The sequence below is a fragment of the Caretta caretta genome, chromosome 1, assembly GCF_965140235.1.
Source record: "Caretta caretta isolate rCarCar2 chromosome 1, rCarCar1.hap1, whole genome shotgun sequence".
Classification (NCBI taxonomy): Eukaryota; Metazoa; Chordata; order Testudines; family Cheloniidae; genus Caretta; species Caretta caretta.
The window spans coordinates 4,882,934-4,908,118 of record NC_134206.1 but is presented as its reverse complement, the minus strand read 5'-3'; the positions used below and the strand labels follow the sequence as shown (position 1 = coordinate 4,908,118).

Here is a 25,185-nt window from a genome sequence, read left to right as displayed (position 1 = left end):
GCATGAGAAGGGCTAGCTGAGTTGCTGACACGTGTCTCTTCTTACATTTGTCAGTTAACACCTGTAACTTACGCTTCAGACAAAGCTGGGTGTCTGCAAGAAAGTGTCTCACCAAAAGAAACAAGGGAAGTAACAGAGGTGCAGGCCTGTAGCCCTAAATACCAAGACCCTTGTGACATTCTTGCCCATGATTATGTCTGTTTCCATGGAGGAAACTGAGCTCCTTTCCAACATCAGAATAACATCTTGGATCAGACCTAAACTCCATCTAGTTCCGAGTCCTCTCTCTAACAGGGACAGCCCCGGGTGCTGCAGAAGAAGGGGTAAGAAACTCAGCAGTAGATGCATGGGGGTGAGGTGACCTGTCCATCTGGAGGGTGTCCCCTAATGCCTGACTGCTGGAGATTGGCTTATGCCCTGAAACATTATGGCATCTAGACTTTGCGAACTATGTATTTAGCTGTAACTATTGTAACTGGATAGTCTTAACTACCATATAAATGTCCAAACCCTTCCTGATTCTTACTACTCAACTACCTCTTGTGGCAACAATTTCTTTAGTCTAATTAACCATAGATTGAAGAAAGCATTCTTTTTTATTGGTTTTCAATATGCCATGTTTAATTGAATGTCCTCTTAATCTTATATTGGGAGACAGGGAGAACACATTCTCAGTCTACTCTCTACCAGTCAGTATTTTAAATGCTTTTCTCATGTCCCATCTTATTCATCACCTTTGTAAGGTAATTATCCCAGTCTTTTCAACCCCTCTCCAGATGACAGTTTCCCCAGGCCCATTATCATTCTCATTGTTGTTGCTTGAACCCCTCTAGTTATGTAATATCCTTTGTGAGAAGGGTGCACAGTACTACACAGAGGAGTGCAGAGGATGGTGAAACATTGATGGACTGATCTCATGACATTTTATTTTCTGGGTGGTTCTCCAACCCACTCCTTCTGGATCCCAATATTTTGCTTAGCCTCTGTCCATGGGTGCACTGTTAGCAGGCTTTCCCAGAGCTGTATACCATGATGCCTAGGTCCCATTCCTGAGTTCATGCAATTAAATTACAACCTTCCCAGGTGATTGAGGACTTCAAGCACTTCCCTCTAATGAGAATACACGTTACTGATATTGACATTGAAGTTTCTCTATCATCATGCTGCCCATTCACTTGGCTTGGTTAGCTCTCTCTGAGGACTTCTCTGGACTTGACGAAGACCTAAATAATCTGGTGCCATCTGTAAATGTTGCCACGTCACTACTCATTCCCCTTTTCTAGCTGGATAATAACTATAAAATATTTACCATACTATTTGTTATGAAGTGTGTAAACACCATCAATGTTCTTCTCTCCCTTCACAGGCACCTTGAGCATTTCTTCGCCTAACCGATGAATCGACCACCTCATGGCAGCTCTCAACCTCACCCCCTCTGAACCTTCAACTTTCATGCTAATGGGAATCCCTGGCCTGGAAGCTGCCCACATCTGGATTTCCATCCCTTTCTCTATGTTCTACATTATCGGCCTCTTTGGCAATTTCACAGTTCTCTTTGTTGTAGGCAAAGAGCAGACCCTGCACAAGCCGATGTACCTGCTGATTTGCATGCTGTCACTCACAGACATTGGCACGGCTACCGCCATCGTGCCAAAGGCACTGTGTATATTTTGGTTCAATTTGAAAGGCATTACTGTCTGTGGCTGCCTCACCCAGATGTTCTTCGTTCATACAGGTTCCATGATGCACTCAGCCATCCTCATGACAATGGCCTTCGATCGCTACCTTGCCATATGTAACCCTCTGAGATACGCTACCATCCTCACCAATGTACGAATAGCTAAGCTAGGGCTAGTGGGTTTCATGAGAGCTGTTGTATTCATTCTACCTCTGACCTTGCTCCTGATCAGGCAGCCATTCTGTAACAACCGCATTATCCACCATACGTACTGTGACCATATGGCTGTGGTGAAGATGTCGTGTGGGGACACCACATTTGATGGGATGTATGGCTTGGTGGGAGCATTTATAGTCATTGGGTTAGACCTGACACTCATTGCTCTGTCCTACAGTCTGATCATCAGGTCTGTCCTCAGAATCTCCTCCAAGACAGCCCACCAGAAAGCCCTCAACACCTGCACAGCCCACATCTGTGTGATGCTGATGTCTTATACTCCTTTCATCTTCACTTCTCTGACACATCGCTTTGGTCAGGGCATCACTCCCCATGTTCACATCATCTTGGCTAACCTCTACTTCCTTGTCCCCCACATGTTCAACCCTATCATTTACGGGGTCAAAACCAAAGAGCTTCGTGTGAAAGTGGGCAAATACATCAGCAGAAGGTGATCACTGGGGGACATTGAGTTTAAACCTGTATGACAAGAGGGGGAAACGATATCTCCTCCTTAATTAAGGGTGCTCTGTCCCAGTTTGGCTGAGCTCAGCATTGTGGAAGTTCACAGTCTGAGAAGTTCTTCACACCTAACATCTTATCACTGCATCACCAAGCACTGCAGGCTGGCCTCTGGGTAAAGGGAGTGGGATTAGGGCCTGAGACCCTTTTACTAGCCAATTACCCTGGGGTGGTGCAGAAACCAGGGCTGTTCACTACAATAGTTCCCTGCTTACATTTGGGAACTGGGAGAAATTGATAGATTGGTTTTAAGTGACGTGTAAATATATGTGTAACTTTGAAATCTTTATAACAATGAGAAAAGCTAAAATGTGTAACTTATGGGAGCACACTTTCTGCGTAAGGTGAATATCACATTACTGCATGGGACAGCTTCCCAGAGTCTGGTATCATATTAAACCTTTTTCCATTACTATTTTATTATGGGGTTAGAACAGTAAACCTGACATTTTTCATGTGGTCTAGTCAACATATTTCATAACAAATTAAACCTTGGTCAAGCAAGCTTCCTTTTATTTCCAATATTTAGACACAATGAAGGCACCCACAGAAATCATTCTCCAGAGCAAAAATGCTGATGAATTTATGAGCCTTTAGCGTTAAATAAATTAATGGAAAATGTTAGATTTGTTTTTATCATTGTGCTCCAAAGAAATATTGTGGAAATGGGAAATCCTGTTTAAAACTTCTACAATCCAAAACCACAGACTGGTTGCGGGGGGTGGAGGGGGAAGCGGTGTGTGGGGGGAGGTTTGAGAAAAACGGTGTAATCTAATTGCTACCCAGTCTAATATGGTTGAGAGTTTAGGCTGCGTGCTCATGTTTTATTTTATATGGGTAACCACTCTGACTTGCTATGCTTTGACTTATAATCAACTAAAATCTATCTTTATAATTAATAAATCTGTTTGTTTGCTCCACTTGAAGCAGTGTGTTTGGTCTGAAGAGTGTCAGAGACTCCTCCTGGGATAACAAGCCTAGTACATATAAAATTCTTTGTTAAATTGATGAAGTCATATAAGCTTGCAGTGTCCAGTGGGCAAAATGGGACACTGCAAGATTTAGGTTCCTAAAGTTGTGTCTCATACAGGAGATATTGGCTAGTGTCATTTGCTTTCAAGCAGCTGGTAGTAGCCAGAGACTGTGTGTGAACAGCCCAGGAGTGGGGGTTCTCACAGCAGTGCAGAGTAAGGGAATGTGACACAAAGATCTGTGCAAAGCAGCAGTATCAATTCTCAAATGAACTGAACTTGTAGAAAATTTAAAATTGAGTTCAAAGAAACCAAACGTTCAGCAAGTAAATAATCAGAAAATAGGGTAGACATATCAAGTCTGAAGAAAAATGCTTGCAGAAGGCAAAAGGGCAGGGGAGCAGATCATTTTGTAGCAGACCAGGTAGGAGAGGAGAGCTGCTACTGGCAGCTCCAGGGGAGATGAGCTGAGGGAGGCAGGATCACACCTGAGCAACTGCCCAAAGGTCCCTCCCTGAGGGAAGGGATGGTGTGCTGCACGGGATCTGGAGAGGGAAGTATTCACCTTTAAACTAGGTTTTCAGGGGCTGGACATCTAAGCCCAGAGGTAAGTGGGGAAGTGGGATACCGGGAGGAAATACAAGACGGAGTGCACAACAGGGGAGGCCTCCTGATTCATACTGAGAAAGTAGGACAATCGGCTAGATACCTAGGTTCCGGTACATGAACGCTGGCAGCGTGGGAAACAAGCAGGAAGAATTGGAAGTCCTGGTACAGGCAAGGAACTATGGTGTGATTGGAATAACTCACATGCGTGGAGCACTATCATGGATGTCTATAAACTGTTCAGGAAGGACTGGGGGGGCGGGGAAAAAGGTGGAGGAGCTAACCTGTATGTATGAGAGCATTGTACTTGCTCAGAGCTCCTGTATGAAACTGGAAAAAAGCTTGTTGATTGTCTTTGCATTATGTTTAGAGTTGAGAGCAACAAGGGTGATGTCATGGTGGGCATCTGCTATAGACCACTAGACCAGGAGGATGAGGCAGACAAGGCTTTCTTTGGACAACTAAAAGAAGTTTCCATATCACACACCCTGGTTCTCAGGGGGACTTCAATCACCCTCCATCTGCTGGCAGATCTATAAGGCAATGCACAGACAATCCAGGAAATTTTTGGAGAGTGTTGGGGACAACTTCCTGGTGCAAGTGATGGAGGAACCAACTAGGGGGCATGCTTCTCTTGACCTACTGCTGACAAACAGAGAAGCATTGGTAGAGGAAGAAGATTTGGGTGGCAACCTGGGCTGCAGTGACCATGTGATGGTTGAGTTCAAGATCCTCACAAAAGGAAGAAAGGAGAGTAGCAAAATACAGACCCTGGACTTCAGAAAAGTAGACTTTGACTCCCTTGGGGAACTGATGAGCAGGATCCCCTGAGAGGCTAATATGAGGGGGAAAGGAGTCCAGAGTAGCTGACTATTTTAAAGAAGCCTTATTTAGAGTGCAGGAACAAACCATCCTGATGTGCAGAAAGAATAGCAAATATGGCAGGTGACCATTTTGGCTTAAGAGAGAAATCTTTGGTGAGCTTAAACACAAAAAGGAATTTTACAAGAAGTGGAAACTTGGACAGATGACTAGGGAGGAGTATAAAAATATTTCTTGGCATACAGGGGTGTAATCCAGAGGGTCAAAACAGAACGGGAGTTGCAGCTAGCAAGGGAGGTGAAGGGTAACAAGAAGGGTTTCTCCAGGTATGTTAGCAATAAGATAAAGGTCAGGGAAAGTGTGGGACCCTTAATGAAAAGCGGAGACATCCTAGTGACAGATCATGTGGGAAAAGCTGAAGTACTCAATGCTTTTTTTGCCTCGGTCTTCACAGACAAAGTCAGCACCTTTTCTACTGTTCTGGGCAACACAGTATGGGGAGGAGGTGAGCAGCCCTTGTTATAGAGCTTATTCCTTCACTCTCCCACTTCCCTGGTCCTTCTCACATGAACAGAGAGCAACAATACCCTAAGTCCGAAGGTGAAAACAATTAGATGTTTATTGGCGTGAACTTCCAGCAAGCTTAAATCCTTTCTTCCTGTTTGCCCCTAATTTATACAGTAATATTCGTAGCTATACCTTAACCAATCATTCTGCTGAAATGTACCTAACCAATCCTAACATATTGTAACATGATTAGCTAAGCAATTATATCCCACCACCTTAATTAGTTTACACCCAGCAAAATTAATTATACAGCAGACAGAAACAATCACAGAACCAGACAGAGACCATGCCAATAAACAATACTAAAGGGGGAACTATAATGACAAAACAATACAGAAGTAAGGATTTCACAACTACATCTATATAAGGGTTTCCCAGCTGTGTCTATGGATAAGTGAGTTCTTACCAAACAGAAAACTATCAAACTAAATTTCCTTTCACATCTTCTAGGCTCTTCCCTTTCTCTGGAGATGACAGATTGGATCACCTTTCCAACAGCCCCAGATTGCCTTATTCTAAAATGACTAGTTTGGAATGTGAGGAGGTGACCGGTCGCTTAGCAGCTTATGGCTGCCTCTGCTGCTTGGCCAAAGGCCTTAGCCTAAGAACAGGGCCTCAGACTGTCGCAGTAAGAGAAGACCCTTACACAGATTCTTTCTTTTATACCTCTATAAGTAGCTAAATGATAAACATATCCCTAAATACTTAAAGTATAGGCCTTTACAGACAGGCCTGCATATCTATATCCTAACAGCCCTCAGTGGTGAAAGAAGAGGGGGTTGGACTAGATGACCTCCTGAGGTCCCTTCCAACCCTGATATTCTATGATTTTATGAAGAGGTTAAGGACTATTTAGAAAAGCTGGACATGTATAAATCCAGTGGTCCAAATCTAGTGCATCCGAGGGTGCTCAGGGAGTTGGCTGATGTGATTGTAGAGCCATTGGCCATTATTTTTGAAAACTCATGGTGATCGGGGGAGCTCCCGGATGGTTGGAAGAAGGCAAATATAGTGCCCATCTTTAAAAAAGGGAAGAAGGAGAACCAGAGGAACTACAGACTAGTCAGCCTCACCTGAGTCCCTGGAAAAATCATGGAGCAAGTTCTGAAGCAAACCATTTTGAAGCACTTGAAGGAGAGGAAGGTGATTAGGAACAGTCAACCTGGATTCATCAAGGGCAAGTCAGGCCTGACTAACCTGATTGACTTCCATGATGAGATAACTGGCTCTGTGGATCTGGGGAAAGCAGTGGACACAATATATCTTGACTTTAGCAAATCTTTTGATACAATCTCCCACAAAAGTTAAAAAAGTATGGATTGGATTAATAGACTACAAGGTGGATAGAAAGCTGGCTAGATTGTCAGGCTCAACGGGTAGTGATCCACGGCTCAATATCTAGTTTTCAGACGGTATTAAGCATAGTGCTACAGGGGTTAGTCCTGGAACTAATTTTGTTCAACATCTTTATTAATGATCTGGATGATGGGATGGATTGCACCCTCAGCAAGTTCGCAGATGACATTAAGCTGGGGGTAGAGGTAGATAAGCTGGAGGGTAGGCATAGAGTTCAGAGTGACCTAGACAAACTAGAGGATTGGGCCAAAAGAAATCTGATGAGCTTTAACAAGGACAAGTGCCGAGTTCTGCACTTAGGACAGAAGAATCCCATGCACCGCTACAGACTAGGGACCAAATGGCTAGGCAGCAGTTCTGCAGAAAAGGACCTAGGGGTTACAGTTGATGAGATCTGGATATAACTCAGTAGTGTGAAGCTGTTGACAAGGAGGCTAACAGCATATTGGTCTGCATTAGTAGGGCCATTGTCAGCAGATTGAGGGAAGTGATTTTTCCCCTCTATTGGGCACTTGTAAGGACACATCTGGACTATTGCATACATTTTTGGGCCCCCCACTACAGAAGGGATGTGGACAAATTGGACAGAGTCCAGCGGAGGACAACAAAAAAGATCAGGCTGCTGGGGCAGATGACTTACGAGGTGAAGCTGAGGGAACTAGGCTTGTTTAGTTTGCAGAAGAGAAGTGTGAGGGGGGATTTGATAGCTGCTTTCATCTACCTGAAGGGGGGTTCCAAAAAGCACGGTGCTCAGTGGTGGCAGAAGACAGAAGAAGGAGCAATGGTCTCAAGTTGCAGTGGTGGAGACATAGGTTGGGTATTAGGAAACACTATTTCACTCAAAGAATGGTGAAACACTGGAATGCGTTACTTAGGGAGGTGGTGGAATCTCCATTCTCAGAGGTTTTTAAGGCCTGGCTTGACAGAGTCCTGGCTAGGATGATTTAGTTTGTGTTGGTCCTGCTTTGAGCAGGGGGTTGGATTAGATGACCTGCTGAGGTCTCCTCCGACCGTAATCTTCTATGATTTAGAAAAACTGGACAAACACATGTCCATCGGGCTGGATAGAGTGCATCCGAGGGTGCTGAGGGAGTTTGGTTGTGTGACTGCAGAGCCATTGGCCATTATCTTTGAAAACCTGTGGTGATCAGGGGAGGTCCCAGATGGCTGGAAAACGGCTTATATAGTACCCCTCTTTAAAAGAAAAGTGAAGAAGGAGAATCCATGGAACTACAGCATCCACTCAGTCCCTGGAAAAACCATGGAGCAGGTCTTCAAGGGATCCATTATGAACAAATGGACTAGATGACCTCCTGAGGTCTCTTCCCACCCTAATCTTCTATGATTCTCTCTCTCACATGAATGCTGGACTTGATTGATCACCTTCATTTGCTGTTTTGACTGCCCCAGCAGGCGAGAGCCCTTAGACTGAGCTGGACCTCTGAGGTTGGACCATGCCACAGGAAGAGGCAGTTGCTGCTCGAGATGAAAGGAGAACAACCTCGCTACATGCAGCCACCAGAATGTGCCTTGGGGAGAGCAGATTCCCTTCCATCTGCTTTACTCCAGAGGGAGAACTTGGCACATTCACAGGGAGGTGTTAGGAAGTGGCCCCTATGGAGCCACCTTACATAGGCGGCTGGTATAATAGGCCAATGGAGGCTAAACCTCCCCTGTGGGGCAACCGCTGCTCTGCCACCTTTGAGATCACACACACATGGGCTGTGGTTGCCCTGCCTGCGCTTGACCCCAGATATCCCATCCCACTTCTGTACATGGCCTCACCCATGCTCCACCTTTTCCTGTCCCTGCTCTGCTCCTCTGCTGAGGCCTCCACTGCTTTTCTCTGAATCCTTTCTCTCCTCCACCGAGAGGCCCCCACAGCCCACCACTCACTGAGTCTCTCCCCTCTTCGGCCCCCTGTGGCCTCCTGGTAGCCATGGGATATTCTGGGTCTCTACTCCCTTCTCTCCTTCAACCCCCTCCTCTATGGCCCTCCCACCAAGAGCTCGCTGAGTCCCTTCTTTCCTCAACCTGGTTGCCTGTGGCACCCCACCTTCCTCACGCTAAGTCCTTCCTCTCCTACTCCCCACGTTCCAATGCTTGCTAGTCCCTCCTCTCCTCCACCCTCACCCCCTTGCTCCCAAGGCTGCTACTGCCTGCCACTCACCAGTGAAAACCATGAGCTGATGTTGTATAGGTCCCTATGCAGTGCAAGACACTGTAATTGTGGGTTTATACTCCAGTGGAGGATGTGAACTGGGGAGCTGGCAAATTGGCTAGTGTCTGCTGATTGTATTTGGGTGGTTTAGATAAGCCCTTGGGTAACTCAGTTTGGGAGTGTGGCACCATCTGCTGGGTGATAACAGGGTCTGGAGAAGGGGAATTACCAGCAAAGGAGAGTGAAAAGGGGCCAGCCCAGCTCGGTGGTTAGAGGGGTGCAGAAGTTCCCACAGCTCCCAGACTGCCCCCAGGAGTGACAATCCCTCACACTGATACCCTGTGAAGCCCAAATTAGGCCCCCAGGCATCTGTGATGGCAACATGGGGAAGGGACTGTTGCTTGAGGAAAAGATCCAGATGTAGCAGTTGTTTGATTCCTTTACCCCTGTGTCCTCACCCCAGCAGGGCACGGCTACCTAAACTACCACCATAGTGCACTGGCCTCAGGGAAACTGATTAGGGAAAGTAAGATAGCCACTTGGGAACGTCCAGTTCAGGCCAATGAGCCTTTAGGGGAAAATAATAGGCCTGAGGAGAAATGTCTCTCTCACTTCCTGAGCCTCCCTGAGAACGCTCCATTCAGCCTATACGTAATGGATGCTCTGACTCTACAAGGTCATGTGACCAGGCCACATAACTCTGGACTCCATCTTGGGGAGCCTGTACTTTTCCCACATGCTGGACTGGGAACAAAGTTTTGAAGCAAAGGGTTCTTGCCATATGCTAAAGCTATATAAGGCAGGGAGTCACATCATGGGTGGTTCTTCACTCCCTACACAAGAAGACTATAGAAAACACCTGAGGAACAAAGATTGAACTGGGGGAAGTGCAGGACCCAGCCTAAAGGGATTTCTAGCCTGAAGATGGAAACCTGAGAGCCCCAAACTGCAAAGCAAATGCAGCTTGTACCTTGAGAATCTGTGTGTTCAGCTTAGTTTGTGTTTTTCTTTATCTGTTTGCTATCCCTCATAATCACTTAAAATCTATCTTTTGTAGTTAATGCACTACGGTTTACTCTAAACCCAGTGTACCTTTAAGTTAATTGTCTAGTTGGGGGAATCGCAGTTTCATTATCACAAGTGTGTATTGTCCTCCCTATATTCAGGGAGGGGTGAACCAGGTAATAAATTCAGATTGGCTGGAGCTTGAACCAGGGCAGGACAGTACAGCTCTGGGGTCAAAGCCTAGGGACTCTGTTGGTGGGTATTTTGGCTGCAGCGTCTCTATTGTTGGTTCATGCAGTGGCTGGTCAGAGCCTGCATGTAACAGCAGCTGGGTGTGTCCCTGCCTGTGTTAGTGCAGGTCTGCAGCTTGTCGCAGCACATTGAGAGAGGAACCCAGGCTGGTGAGGATCCTCCAGTGACTTTAAAAGCAGTTGTCTCGTAGCCTTCAAGGACGGGATATCTCATTTGGATCAAAGAAGAACTGACAGGAGAGTTACTGAAATCTCAAACTCACAGGCTTAGAGGTTCAGAACAACCAGGAGAACAGTTTTTTTGACGGGGGAGAGGGGTCTTCTTTCTTTCTGTGCCCCTGCATCTCTGGTTCTTGAGCAAATGGGCAGTACCAAAAGACAGTAAAAAGAAAAGCTTGATTCTGGCTTAGAGAAAACCAAGTGGTGGAAATCTCATCAGGGATGTTCCCCCATTCTCTTCCTGCATTTCTGTCATGCAGCTGGATGTCTGGGCTTGATCTAGGCCTGTCGTCTCCGTGGCATGCCACTTTGGGAAGACTGGCTGCTCTAGGGTTTTGGTGCCCGTCTGTAACCTCATGCACAGGGCTGCCCTACTCCAGCCTAGCTATTTCACTCCCATGAAGCTAGAAAAAAATAAATAAATTGCTTGTTGGACTCCCTGGTTTGGCAGGCTGAACTCTTTGTGTGCCTGGTCCCCCTCAGGCAGCAAGGAAGAGAAACAAAGAAAAAAATGCCCTGGGTCTGTGGGCTGCCAAAAGGAAAAACGTGCCCTTTTAAAATCCTGAGGTCTGTGGTTCTGGTTCAGAATGATCCCACCTCTCTGCCACCATGACAAGGCTGATTCCCCATGCTGGCACTTCGAGTGCAGAAGATGGGGGCCCGCGAGGACTCTAAAAATCAATACTGGTCATTCCAGGGCTGAATTAAATTCCCAAGGTTATAGCTTTTCTCTGACCTTGGATGGGAAGATGCTGTCCCCACCCAAGTGCAAAACCCCTTTTAAAGCTCAGGAAGGCACACTTGGGAAGGCCTTCCGGTGGGGTACCCTCAAGTTCTTTCAGGCCCCCCTCCGGGGACGAGCTGAGAAGGAAAGCAAAGGAAATCAGCTGTTGCCAACAGTAATTAAACAACATGTGCACAAACTTCTTAGGACACAAAAATCCAATTCTGTTCTTAAAAAAGGTATTTTTTATTAAAAAAAAAGGAATAAAATATATACGGGTACTTAGGCTTTTGCTAGATTTAAAAAGAGCAACCTCAAAGATTAAGCATCAAGGATAATTTCTCGAGGTCCAAGTTAAAGGTTACAAGCAAAACAAAAGCACGTGGGGTTAGCACAGAGGAGTCCACAAGCCATAAAGAAATAAAAGGGATAAACCTAATCAGGTCTTCCTAGACATTTCCTGATCTACTTACATATCTGGGGTTTTAATTGAGTAGCTTCTAGGTACGATCCTGATTTTTTCATACCTGTCCCCAAGCTTCTTACATCATAGTTCTGCCCTGTCCCCTCACTCCCAGAGTACAACCACAGACAGACAAAAGGGGAGCCTTGTTTCAGTTTTAAAAAGTACTAGCCTTCCCATTGGCTCTTCTGGCCAGGTGCCCAATTACTTTGTTTAACCCTTTACAGGTAAAGCAAGTAGAGAACAGCTCTAAGAGGGATTTTATAGCTAACTTGCTGACTGGGTCTATAAAAGGGAGCTACCTTCCCCACCCCTTCCTTTATCATAGGGGACTTCTTGGGGGAGGGGAAGAAGGATTCTGTGAGAGACAATGCGGACCTTGGCAGAGGAGCAGAGCAGGGAGAGGAAGAGGTTGAACATGGTGCATCCATGTGGGGAAGAGGGAGGGGGCACCAGGGGCGGAGCGCAGGCGAGGCAACAACGGCTGAGACGTCCATGCCCTCAAAGGCAGGGGGCAGTGACTGTGCCACAAGGTAAGTCTAGATTCCCCTGGCCTATTATACTCACCACCTATGTAAGGTGGCCCTCCTTGGGCCACTTCCAACCACCTCCCTGAGAATGTCCCCAGGTCTCCATCTGGGGTAAGGGAGCATGAAGGATGTCTGCTCACCCCAAGGCAAATGTTGGTGTCTGCATGTAGTGAGGTCACAACCTCAGGGGTTCCCCTGGGGAAGGCAGATCAGCCCCTCATGTTCCTAATGCTGTTGCAAGCATCACAAAGAATTTTGGGCAGGGTCAAAGGTGTGAATGAAGACTGGAAGATTATTTTGCAGGCTGCAAGAGGCCAAAGTGGGAATAAGGAAGAGAGCAGAGAATGGGTTAACTTCATGCTCCTGCTAGGCCCGGAGATAAGACGCTGACTCCAGCCAGCTCAAGGCCATGGCACACATCTGATTCTCGGCTGCCTGCCAAGAAAGAGGTCTAAGACTGCAGAGATTGAAAACACCGGTGAGATGGCAAGAGGGGGAGACGGCAAGCGGGCAAGATGGCAAGCCTTGTGTCCCTGGAGCCGGGGTGTTTTGAGAAAGCTGAAGACAACATGGAAAGCCGGTTTGGACTGGCAGAGAGGGCACCAGGAGCAGAGATCCCTGAACGAAGCACCTCCCCACCCAAGGAGCACGGGTCTTAAAACCTTCCTGAGAGCTGGAGCAGTTTGGAGATCACAGTGGACCCGGACGACCTGTGCACACAGGACAGAACTGCCGTCCACCCTTCCTCCTCTTCTTCTTTCATTACACCCAGGCCTGGCCAGCCTCAGGTAGTTCTTGTGTGAGTATGAAAGTGGGTTAGGGGTTGGGGCACTAACGCTTTCTTCCTTCCTCTGAGTGACATGAGGAAACCCCCCTCCCCAACACTCTCTGCTGTTATTTTATTATTTTATCAATAAAGCTTTAAAATTTAGACACTTGGTGTGTTACATCATCTCCTCCCTTACTGATCCTGTGGCCTCAGACTGATCACCTGATGCTTCAGGCGGATTGGTAACAGAAATCTGTCACAGTGAGGTTGTTCTCCTGTCTTCTTGGGCAGCAACTGCCTCTTCCTGTGGTATAACCAAACCCCTGAGGGCCAGCTCAGTCCAAAGGCTCTCCCCTGCTGGGGTACTCCAAACAGCAAATAAATCAGATCAGTTGAGCCAGAGATTAATGCTTCCCTCTGAGGCTGTCCCTGCAACAGGCCCTCCCATCCCTCAGGGAGGGACCTTTGGGCAGTTGTTCAGGGGGAGATTCTGCCTTCCCTCAGATCCTCTCCCCTCAAGCTGCCAGTGGCAGGTCTTCTCTCCTCCCTGGTCTGCCACAAGTCAAGCTGCTCCCTTTCCTTTTTGCTCTTCTTAGGCACTTATCTTCATACTTGATTTGTCTGCCCCATTTTCATGATAATTTACTTGCTGAGTGTTTGGCTTCCTTGAACAATAAGTTCACTGGCTATGGGAAGTAATACTGCTGCTTTGTATAGGTCTCTGTCTCTGGACTGTAGCAGTTTTGAAACAGCATTTCCCATTTCCAGAATCTTTTTTTGGAGGACAATGAGAAAAACTAAACTAAAATTATCCATGAATTTCTTTAATGCTGAAGGCTCGTAAACTTCATTTGCATTTTTCCACAGGAGAATTATTTCTATGGGTGCCTTTGTCATGTCTAAATACTTCATCTGAGAGGAAGGAGTGATTCATGCTAGTTGTTGATCTATTATGTAGTCAATACCTTGACCAAGCTTTCATTTGTTATGAAATATGTTCAAGAGGCCAAATAAACAGTGTCCGATTTACTGCTCTAACCCCATAATAATATAGTACAGGAAAAAGTGTTTATGCGATACCAGTATCTGGGAAGCTGTCTCGTGCAGTGATGTTGCATTCACCTTACTCAGAAAGTGTGTTCCCCAAAGTTACACATTTCAGCTTTTATCATTTAAATGAAAATTTCATAAGTTACACATCTCTTTACACATCACTAAAATCCAACCCATCAGTTTGTCTCAGTTCCCTAATGGAAGTGGGGAACTATTTTGGGGAACATTTCTGGCTTCTTCACTACCCCACAGGAACTGGCTAGTGAAAGGGTCTGAGTCCCCACTCCTACTCCCTTTATCCAGAGGCCTTCCTGACCCCAAGGACTCCCCTTCCACTCTCCTGTGTGGCAGAATCCCCATAATGGTGACACGACTGGGTCCAGGATCGCTAGGAGGCTGAACCCCCAGTCTCAGCATGGTCACTTAGGACAGGGGCTAGGGTGTCCCCAATCTGGGGTACTCTGTTCAAACCAGGCACTTCCTTGACCCACTGATAACTACATTAAGTTCAAACCAAATAGAATTTATTAAACATGAAAATTAATGAAAATTTCATTAAAAATGAAAAAATGTGAAAGGTTCAAAGAAAAAGGGAGCCGCTCTGTGAGCACGGGGACATCACAAACAGCTGTCTCTGGGACCCCCAGGCCTCCTGCCCAGGCACTGGCTGCACTGCAGTGAGACTGCAGGTCACACACTTGCTCTGGCCGTGGCCACAAGCCTTTAGGCTCTAGGTGGAAGGACCCTTTTCCCCAGCGTCTGCCCTCCCATCAGATTCATGGGCCCCCTTTCTGAGTCCAGCCTCAAAGCCCTCTTCTCTGGCAATATCTCCCTATGCTCGGCCCTCTGCCCATGGACCCACCTTCCTCTCCCCAGCTGCTCATTGTTCTCAGCACTGTTTTACTTGTGGCATGGCCGGCATCCACTATCCTGGCTGTGGCTCTGTGGCTCCCCCGCTGTAGCTCAGCCCCGGGTCACCAGCTCCACCTCAGCATTGCTGTTCCTCCTCCAGCCTAGTTCTGGCTCTTCTGGCTCAGTGCTCCTTCTCTGGCTCTGGCCCTGGCCCAGATCTGCCTTCTGGGCTTCCTCTCTGGCCCTTGTATTTCTGGCTGGTCCTGCTCTACCTCCAGCTCAGCTTGAGGTGCTGCAGGTTTCCCAGATTTCTACTGCATTAATAGCCCTCAAAAACTTCAAAACTAACCTATAAATAGCCCAATCTATGTCTTGAAACAAAGGGTTTTTTTTATTAACACATTGGTATATACATAGAATCATAGAATCATAGACTATCAGGGTTGGAAGGGACCCCAGAAGGTCATCTAGTCCAACCCCCTGCTCGAAGCAGGACCAATTCCCAGTTAAATCATCCCAGCCAGGGCTTTGTCAAGCCTGACCTTAAAAACCTCTAAGGAAGGAGATTCCACCACCTCCCTAGGCAACGCATTCCAGTGTTTCACCACCCTCCTAGTGAAAAAGTTTTTCCTAATATCCAATCTAAACCTCCCCCACTGCAACTTGAGACCATTACTCCTCGTTCTGTCATCTGATACCATTGAGAACAGTCTAGAGCCATCCTCTTTGGAACCCCCTTTCAGGTAGTTGAAAGCAGCTATCAAATCCCCCCTCATTCTTCTCTTCTGAAGGCTAAACAATCCCAGCTCCCTCAGCCTCTCCTCATAACTCATGTGTTCCAGACCCCTAATCATTTTTGTTGCCCTTCGCTGGACTCTCTTCAATTTATCCACATCCTTCTTGAAGTGTGGGGCCCAAAACTGGACACAGTACTCCAGATGAGGCCTCACCAATGTCGAATAGAGGGGAACGATCACGTCCCTCGATCTGCTAGCTATGCCCCTACTTATACATCCCAAAATGCCATTGGCCTTCTTGGCAACAAGGGCACACTGCTGACTCATATCCAGCTTCTCGTCCACTGTCACCCCTAGGTCCTTTTCCGCAGAACTGCTGCCTAGCCATTCGGTCCCTAGTCTGTAGCTGTGCATTGGGTTCTTCCGTCCTAAGTGCAGGACCCTGCACTTATCCTTATTGAACCTCATCAGATTTCTTTTGGCCCAATCCTCCAATTTGTCTAGGTCCTTCTGTATCCTATCCCTCCCCTCCAGCGTATCTACCACTCCTCCCAGGTTAGTATCATCCGCAAATTTGCTGAGAGTGCAATCCACACCATCCTCCAGATCATTTATGAAGATATTGAACAAAACCGGCCCCAGGACTGACCCTTGGGGCACTCCACTTGATACCGGCTGCCAACTAGACATGGAGCCATTGATCACTACCCGTTGAGCCCGACAATCTAGCCAGCTTTCTACCCACCTTATAGTGCATTCATCCAGCCCATACTTCCTTAACTTGCTGACAAGAATACTGTGGGAGACCGTGTCAAAAGCTTTGCTAAAGTCAAGAAACAATACATCCACTGCTTTCCCTTCATCCACAGAACCAGTAATCTCATCATAAAAGGCGATTAGATTAGTCAGGCATGACCTTCCCTTGGTGAATCCATGCTGGCTGTTCCTGATCACTTTCCTCTCATGCAAGTGCTTCAGGATTGATTCTTTGAGGACCTGCTCCATGATTTTTCCAGGGACTGAGGTGAGGCTGACTGGCCTGTAGTTCCCAGGATCCTCCTTCTTCCCTTTTTTAAAGATTGGCACTACATTAGCCTTTTTCCAGTCATCCGGGACTTCCCCGGTTCGCCACGAGTTTTCAAAGATAATGGCCAATGGCTCTGCAATCACAGCCGCCAATTCCTTCAGCACTCTCAGATGCAACTCGTCCGGCCCCATGGACTTGTGCACATTCAGCTTTTCTAAATAGTCCCTAACCACCTCTATCTCCACAGTATGTTGTGTATGAAACAGTTACAATCCCTCTCCCACTGAGCCCAATTTCAACCAGTGTCTTAGAGGTGAAAAGCTGAAAATAGCATCACCCGTCCTGTGAGACACCAAGTCTGTCTCAGGGGACACAGTATAAATTTCTTAAGGCTTTCTTAGACTTACAAATCCTATTCTATAGTTAAATATAGTGAATATCTCATGCAAATGTCTGATACAGATAAATCCCCAGGTGGCAGCTAATGAAGAGTAAGAGGAACATTCACAGCTGCAAGTTCTCTGGAGATCAGGAAACCCTGTGGTGACTAGGGGACTTAGATATCTATCATCTATCTATCTATCTATCTATCTACATGAGGCTGAGAGAGGCAGTTCCTGCACTTTGGATGTCACATTCATTTCTCTCTACTACACAACCCCAGTAACTGGCTTGACTCTGGGTGCTCATGTTTATGATCTGGTGCTGCTGTTGTACAAATGCTCAGTATTGAGATTCTTTTTCATTGGGAAGGGTCTGGGTTCCCTAGGAGTGGTTTAAAAGGCTGAGTTTTTCCTGCCTGTGGATTATCAGCCCTTTACAGAGTAAACAGACAAACACATGTGATTTGGGAAAGACCCTTCTTAAGGCGAATTCCCCACTCTGTCACTTCGAGTGCAGAAGGTGAGGGCCTGCAAGGATTCTACAAATTAATACTGACCACTCGAGGTGTTACCCGGGGTTCTTTCAACCCACAGCTCTTGGTAACTTTTACTCTGTGTGAGGTGGTGTCAGGAAATAAATCAGGGGAGACACGGCCGTCAGTCCGATGGATGGCTGGCACAAACAGGACAACACAAGGCTGGTTTCACTTGACTTGACTTAGACTCAAGCACTAACACACGTCCGCAAAAGGTTAGTAAAACACCCCCAACCCTTGATAATTACCAAAGCTGAGTGTGGCTCTCGAGTGGCACAGCGGCAGGCTTCCGGTGGCCAAATCTTCCATCTGCCAGTGGGACTGCAAGATGTATCCAGAGAGAGAGTCCAAAAACAAGTCCAAATTCCTCAAACTTTTCCCCCTTATTTATACATTAGTCATAGAATAAGATTCCCTTAAAGAAAACTTGTTAAGTAAGCAGTTTCAATAGTCAAGCAAGAGGTTCCTTCTGATTATCGATAAACCAGGGGTGGGTTTTTCCAGAGTTTGCAGCCTTGAGGCCCCAGTAGACATTCCTGGGGCACATCCTGCTCTTCGAAAATGCATGTATCAGCAACGTCAACACAATTCTTATCAGGAAGGACGCGGGGTCAAGCTGCCCTTTCTGTGTCACCCAAAATTCCCCCACACACACACTCCTGCCTTGGTCAAACTGAGAGTGCTGAATGGCCAATTTACAGCCTGCTGACATGGCTGCTTTTAGCAATAAGCCACAGTGGTTTCAGGCACTTTACTGGCTTGCCAAAGTCTCCCCGTACACAGGTTTGTATTAAACTCCCAAGGTTACAGCTTTTCTCTGACCTTGGACTGTTAGATGCTGCCACCACACAAATACAGAACACCTAGAAGAGCCCAGGAAGGCGCACTTGGGAATTTCTTCCTGTGAGGTACCCTCAAGCCCTTTCATTCCCCCGCCCCCTGCAGGGAAGAGCTGAGAAAGAAAAGAAAAAAACAAGGAAATCAGCTGTTTCCACCAGCTAATTAAACAAAATGAGTACAAGCCTCTTAAGACACAAAAATCCAATTCTGTTCTTAAAAAAGGTAAATTTTATTAATAAAAAAAGGAAGAAAATACATCTGGGAAATCAGACTATTGCTCGATTTTAAAAGAGCAACTACCAGGACTAATCACCAAGAATAGCTTTCTGGAGGTCGATCTTAAAGGTTACAAGGAAAACAAAAGCACCTGGGGTCAGCACAGAGGAATCCACAAGAAAACAAAAAAAAAAGAGAGATAAATCTAATTGCATCTTCCTAGACATTTCCTGATCTACTTCCATATCTGGGGTTTTAAATGAGAAGTTTCTAGGTATGAGACTGATAGTTTTTTCGCACCTGGCCCAAGCGTCTTCCAGCAGAGCTGCAGCCCTGTCCGCCTCTCCCTGGGAGAACAACAACAGCCAGACAGAAGGGGAGTCTTTTTTCAATTTTAAAAAGTTCTAGCCTTCCCATTGTCTCTTTTGGCCAGGTGCCCACTCACTTCCTCTTACCTATGCATAGCAGTGAGACTTTTTAACCCTTTACAGGCAGAGCAATTAGAGAACAGCTACTAAGAGGGATTTTATAGCTACTAGCTGGGTGAGTGTCCATAAAAGGGAGCTACCCCCCCAATACTTCATTAATCATACCCCTGCTCTGTGCTGTCTTCCCAACCTGCCACTGATCCAGCTATTGTTTGTCGGTTTGGGAGACCATCATTGGCAGGATACTCCTGCTTTTGAGGAGAGAGGAGAATGTGTTACCCTATTGGTTTCAGTAAGTTGCATGTGAAATTCTCTTCTTTTGCCACTAAGTCACACACGTTTCAAACTCCTGGGACCTGATTTGGATCTCAGTTACTGCAGCGTAAATCCAGAGTAACTTCAATTAAATCTTAATATTCATACCACCCTGGAAAAATAACTGAGACAAATGAGATGTCTTCAAGTCACCAGGGCCTCATGAAATTCATCGTACTCAATGAGCTGACTGAGGCCATTAGCGATTATCTTTGAGAAGCCATAGAAGATGGGAGAGATTCCAGAAGACTGGAAAAGGGCAAATATAGTGCCTATCTATAAAAAGGGAAATAAGGCCAACCCAGGGAATTACAGAATAGTCAGCTTAACTTCTGTACCTGGAAAGATAATGGAGTAAATAATTAAGCAATCAATTTACAAATATCTAGAAGACAATAAAGTGATAAGTAACAGTCAGCATGGATTTGTCAAGAACAAATCATGTCAAACCAACCTGATAGCTTTCTCTGACAGTGTAACAAGCCTGGTGGAGAGCGTGGAAGCGGTAGATGTGGTCAAGCTTTAATAAAGCTTTTGATACTATCTTGCATGACATTCTCATAAACAAACTAGGGAAATGCAACCTAGATTGAACTACTATAAGGTGGGTGCAAAACTGGTTGGAAAACTGTTCCCAGAGAGTAGTTATCAGTGGTTCACAGTCATGCTGGAAGAGCATAATGAGTGGGGTCCCACAGGGATCAGTTCTGGCTCCGGTTCTGTTCAATATCTTCATTGATGATTTAGATAATGGCATAGAGGGTACACTTGTAACGTTTGAGGATGATACCAAGCTGGGAGGGGTTGCATGTGCTTTGGAGCATAGCATTGTAATTCAAAATGATCTGGACAAACAGGAGAAATGGTCTGAAGTAAATAGGATGAAATTCAATAAGGACAAATGCAAAGTAGTCCATTTAGGAAGGAGCAATCAGTTGCACACATACAAAATGGGAAATGACTGCCTAGGAAAGAGTACCGCAGAAAGGGATCGGGAGTTATAGTGGATCACAAGCTAAACATGAGTCAACAGTTTAACGCTGTTGCAGAAAAAGTGAACATCACTCTGGGATGTATTAGCAGGAGTATTTTAAGCAAGACACGAGAAGTAGTTCTTCCGCTCTGCTCTGATTAGGCCTCAGCTGGAGTTTTGTGTCCAGTTCTGGGTACCATATTTCAGGAAGGACGTGTACAAATTGGAGAGAGTCCAGAGAAGAGCAACAAAAATGATTAAAGGTCTCGAAAGCCTGACCTATGAGGGAAGATTGAAAAAACTGGGTTTGTTTAATCTGGAAAAGAGAAGACTGAGAGAGGACATGATAACAGTTTTCAAGTACCTAAAATGTTAAAAGGAGGAAGAAGAAAACAATGTTTTTTCTTAACCTCTGAGGATTGGACAAGAAGCAATGGGCTTAAATTGCAGCAATGGCGGTTTAAGTTGGACTTTAGAAAAAAACTTTCTAACTCTCAGGGTAGTTAAGGACTAGAATAAATTGCCTAGGGACATTGTGGAGTCTCCCTCATTGGAGATTTTTAAGAGCGTGTTAGAAAAACATCTGTCAGGAATGGTCTAGATAATACTTAGGCCTGCCAAGAGTGCAGGGGACTGGACTAGATGGACTCTTGAGGTGTCTTCCAGTTCTGTGATGCTATGATTCTATGATCATTGATAATTAGGGCTCTCAATTAATCACAGTTAAATCAAGTGATTAATTTGTTTTGAGTTAACTTGCTTAAAAAATAATCACGATTAATCACAGTTTTAATTACACAGTAAACAATAATAGAATACCAATTTACATTTATTATAAATATTTTGGATGTTTTTATACATTTTCAAATACACTGATTTACATTACAGCACAGACTACTAAGTGTGCAGCACTCACTTTCTATTATTATTTGTATTACAAATATTTGCACTGTAAAAAAGATAAATAGTATTTTAATTCACCTCATAAAAATACTGCAGTGCAATCTCTTTATCGTGAAATTGCAGCTTACAAAGGTAGAATTTTTTGTTACATAACTACACTCAAAAATAAAACAATATAAAACTTCAGAGCCAACAAGTCTACTCAGTCCTACTCCTTGTTTAGCCAATCGCTAAGACAAAGAAGTTTGTTTACATTTATGGGAGATAATGCTGCCCGCTTCTTATTTACAAGGTCATCTGAAAATGAGAACAGACGTTCACAGGGCATTGTTCTAGCCGGCGTTGCAAGGTATTTCCATGCCAGATATGCTAAACATCTATATCCCCTTTCATGCTTCAGCCAACATTCAGAGGACATGTTTCTGTGCTAATGATGCTCATTAAAAAATATTCTGTTAATTATATTTGTGACTGAATTCCTTGGGGGAGAATTCTATGTCTACTGCCCCATGGTTTTACTTGCATTCTCCCATACATTCTGTGTTATGGAAATCTTGGATGATGACTCAGAATATGTTGTTCGATTTAAGAACACTGTTAGAGTTGGAAAGAAGGAGCAGGAGGACTCAGAAGCGGATTGAGTGAACAGACTTCTTTATTGTGGTACTTGTTCTCTTCAACCCAATTCTCAAGTAAGCCACAAATTAATTATATCACACTCTTTTATTTAAGTTAATATGTAAATACCTGCATTTACTACAATGCTCCCAAATCTGAACGTCCATATAATGAATATTAATAGCTATATACAGAAGATAATTATACTTGGCCCCCTTTACAGCATTAAGCAGATTATACAGATTTGTGGGCATGTATCATTTTTATATGTGAAGTTATGAATATTGACTATGTATCTGTATTTCAAATGTAGTTACACCTGCGAGACACCCACTAGGCAAAATGCTTCCAGTCTAGACAGCTGGTTGTGAAGGGCCTACTCAGGGTTATGGGCCATTAGGCAAAACAATAGGCTTTAGCACAATAGGCTTTATCCCTCACCTGTTGAACCTTGCTGAGAACACTCCAGACAGCCTATATAGAATGGCTGCTATGACTCAGCAGGGCATTAAACGGCATTTGAACAGACCACATGACGATGAACTCCATTTTGGGTACCTGTCCTTTTCCAAAAACTGGAATGGGAACTGGTTTTGGAACAAAGGATTCCTGACATATGACAAACATCTATAAGGTGGGGTGTGACATCATCTAGTGGCCTCACTCCCCACACAAAAGAATCCTGGGAATACCCAAGGAACAAAGACCAAACTGGGGGAATTTCTGGTCCAAGGCTAAAAGGATTTCTAGTCAGTATATGCAAACCTGGTGAACTGTTTGTGTCACCAGCCAGGGTGAAAAATTGGTAATTCATATCCAATCTATCTAGTGTCTTAAGTTTAGTTTGCAGTTTTGTTCTTTTGCTAGGTACTCTGCGTTGATCTGGAGAGGGCAAATTCTGTTAATGAGCTGACATTGTACAGCTCCCTGTGCATGTCAAGACAGGATAAATTTGGGTTTATACTCCAGTGGGGTAGGGGTGGAGGGTGAGCACGGGGAGCCTGGGAAATTGGCTGGTGTCTGCTGTTTGTATTTGGATGGCATAGCTAAGCCCTCAGGTAGCTCCGTTTGGGTTTGTGGTGCCGTCTGCTGTCCTTTTGGGTGACAACAGGGCCTGGAGAGGGTGAATCACTAGCAAAACAGCTGAGTGCTTTGAAGGGCACATCATCTACCGCGGCTCCCAGACTGCACTCCAGGGCTGACAACTCATGAACCTCATATCTCCAGAGCCCTAATTTGGCCCCCAAGTACCTGTCACACTCGCATCATTGAGGGACTGTAGCTTGAACGAAAGATTGAGATGTTGCAGTGGTTTGATTCCATTACCAGTGTGTTCTCATCCCAGCAGGGCACATCAAGCTAAAATACCACCATATTGAAATGGCCCAGGGCAACAAACCAGGCAAACTCCGTGGCTGTTCCCTTGTAAAATGTGGGATACCATACGAGATGAACTCCCGGTCATTTTGGTCCTCAGAGTGGTGAAGGAATCACAAAGTGAGTGGAGAAGTCCCATTGTACCAGTTCTGACATAGGGTAACACAACTCATTTCTCCATTGATTTCTGAAACATCAAAACATTCTTGAAATGTGATGCTTACCTCATGCAGAGATGAGATGAACTATATGAACAGTTGGGAGTTGCCAGATATATATCCACTTTAGACCTCACAAAGGGATATTGGTAAAAACCTTTGAGGACAGTATTGTGGGAGAAGAAAACCTTTCCAATGCCTTTTGGCCTGCCTTAATTTAGAGTCACATCATTTGGCCTCCACACGGTGGCAGTGACTTTCTGGAGGCTAATGGACTGGATATTACAACTGCATGGGTGGTATGCAGTGATACACTGGTCCTGTCCCTTATGGCATCATTTCCACACATAGTGAAATGGCAGTACATGAAACACAAAAAAGAAAGCCATCATCAATTGCGAGCCTGAAGAGTCTGCAAGACTCAGTTTGCCCTGACAATATGAGCCCCTGGTATCAGGGAATCTTTTCTTCACTCCCGGGGGAGGCTCTCAAGTCGAAGTTCTCCAGGGTCTATTTTCTGCCCTTCTATCTTCAGCTCACGGAGCCAAGGGCATTGTCTGGGAGTCCTGGCCAATTTGAGAGTCCGCAGGGACTGTACAGGGGAATAATAAAGGTCACTGCCCAGCACGCCAAGTATCAGACATGTGAGATTCATAGAGTGAGTCTCAGGGCTCTGCCTTTCTGTTGCAGTAAGGAAATTTCCTCTCTCTGCTGACCAGGATTTTGGTGAGTTGCCCTTCTGTCTGTCTCAGTAGCCTCCTTTTTTGGGTGTCTGTGTGGTTTTTCCTCTAAGCTGTGATTTATGCAGCCTGAAGCCAAATCTTAAACACCGAGGGTGAATCTGGTCCCCTTGAGTTCAATGACAAAACTCTGAACATGGCCAGGAGTTCACTCTAAATTCACATGTAGGGACTTAAATAAATGGCCTGATTTACACCGGCCATGATCCTCCATTGACTTCAACTGGAGTCATCCTGTGGCCTCTAAGGGTGGGTGATATCGTTTGGACCAAGGAAGAACTGACAGGAGAGTTGCTGAAATCTCAAACTCACAGGCTTAGAGGTTCCGAACAATTGGGATAAAAAAGAAAATTCAGAGAGGGAGATGGGTCTGCTCTCTCCATGCACCTGCATACCTGTGTCTGGAGAGGGCAGGAACCAACAAAAGGCAGAAAAAAGAAAAGCACGTTTCTGGCTGAGAGGAAACCAGGTGGTGTTGGAAATCTCACCGAGGGATGTCCAGGAAGAGAAAATGAGTGTGTTTGGGGGCAACATGCAGTATCCAGATCACAGTGGCTTCGAGTCCTGAAACTGGGTGAAATAAGGAATGGACATCCTGCCTAATGCACAGACCAAAGAGGCATAATGAGGCCTGCTGTGCTAGGGGGATGTCTCAAACTGTAAGGCAGTGTGGACCACACTGTAGCAGATTGTCTCTGACACCTTCCCTCATTTGGACCATCCCTCCCCTGAGAGCAACCCCACTACAACCTTGTGGTAATGTCAGCAATTGCTGACACAGAAAAGCAGCCTCAGGAAGATGTGTCCAGGTTTCTAAGTGGCTGCAATACATGAAAGCTTTTTTAGGAAGAGTTACACACACAGGCTCCTTTTAGTCTCCACATCCTCTCCCTCCCTCTGGGTCTGTCCCTCTCCCCTTCCCTGCACACGCTGCACTGCCCCAGGAGGGCAGGCCAGACTGATCTCCCCCTTTTCCCCAGTGCAGGCAGACACTGAGTTTAACCAAGTCTGAGGAGGGATTTCTTTGAGCTGTCACTGTGGGGTCTGGCACCTGGTTTTGGTCCTGGGTGAGGGGTATCGCTGTGTGGCAGGGATGGAAGTTGAGAGGGTGGGGGACCTACATGGACAAGTGGCCAGCACTGGGTGTTGTGGGGCAGGGAGTGAGATGT

General features: G+C 45.6%; 1 protein-coding gene across 1 annotated transcript; it reads left to right on the top strand.

Annotated features, from left to right (window-relative positions):
• Window positions 1-1,410: 1,410 nt before the first annotated feature.
• On the top strand, window positions 1,411-2,349 carry LOC125636391 (olfactory receptor 52P1-like). The gene has a single exon (XM_048849373.1). The coding sequence runs from the start codon at window positions 1,411-1,413 to the stop codon at window positions 2,347-2,349; it is 939 nt and encodes a 312-aa protein (XP_048705330.1).
• Window positions 2,350-25,185: the final 22,836 nt, after the last annotated feature.

Bases quoted from the DNA above. Each gene is read 5' to 3' on its own strand.
- LOC125636391 (XM_048849373.1), top strand. From the start codon at position 1,411: ATGGCAGCTCTCAACCTCACCCCCTCTGAACCTTCAACTTTCATGCTA.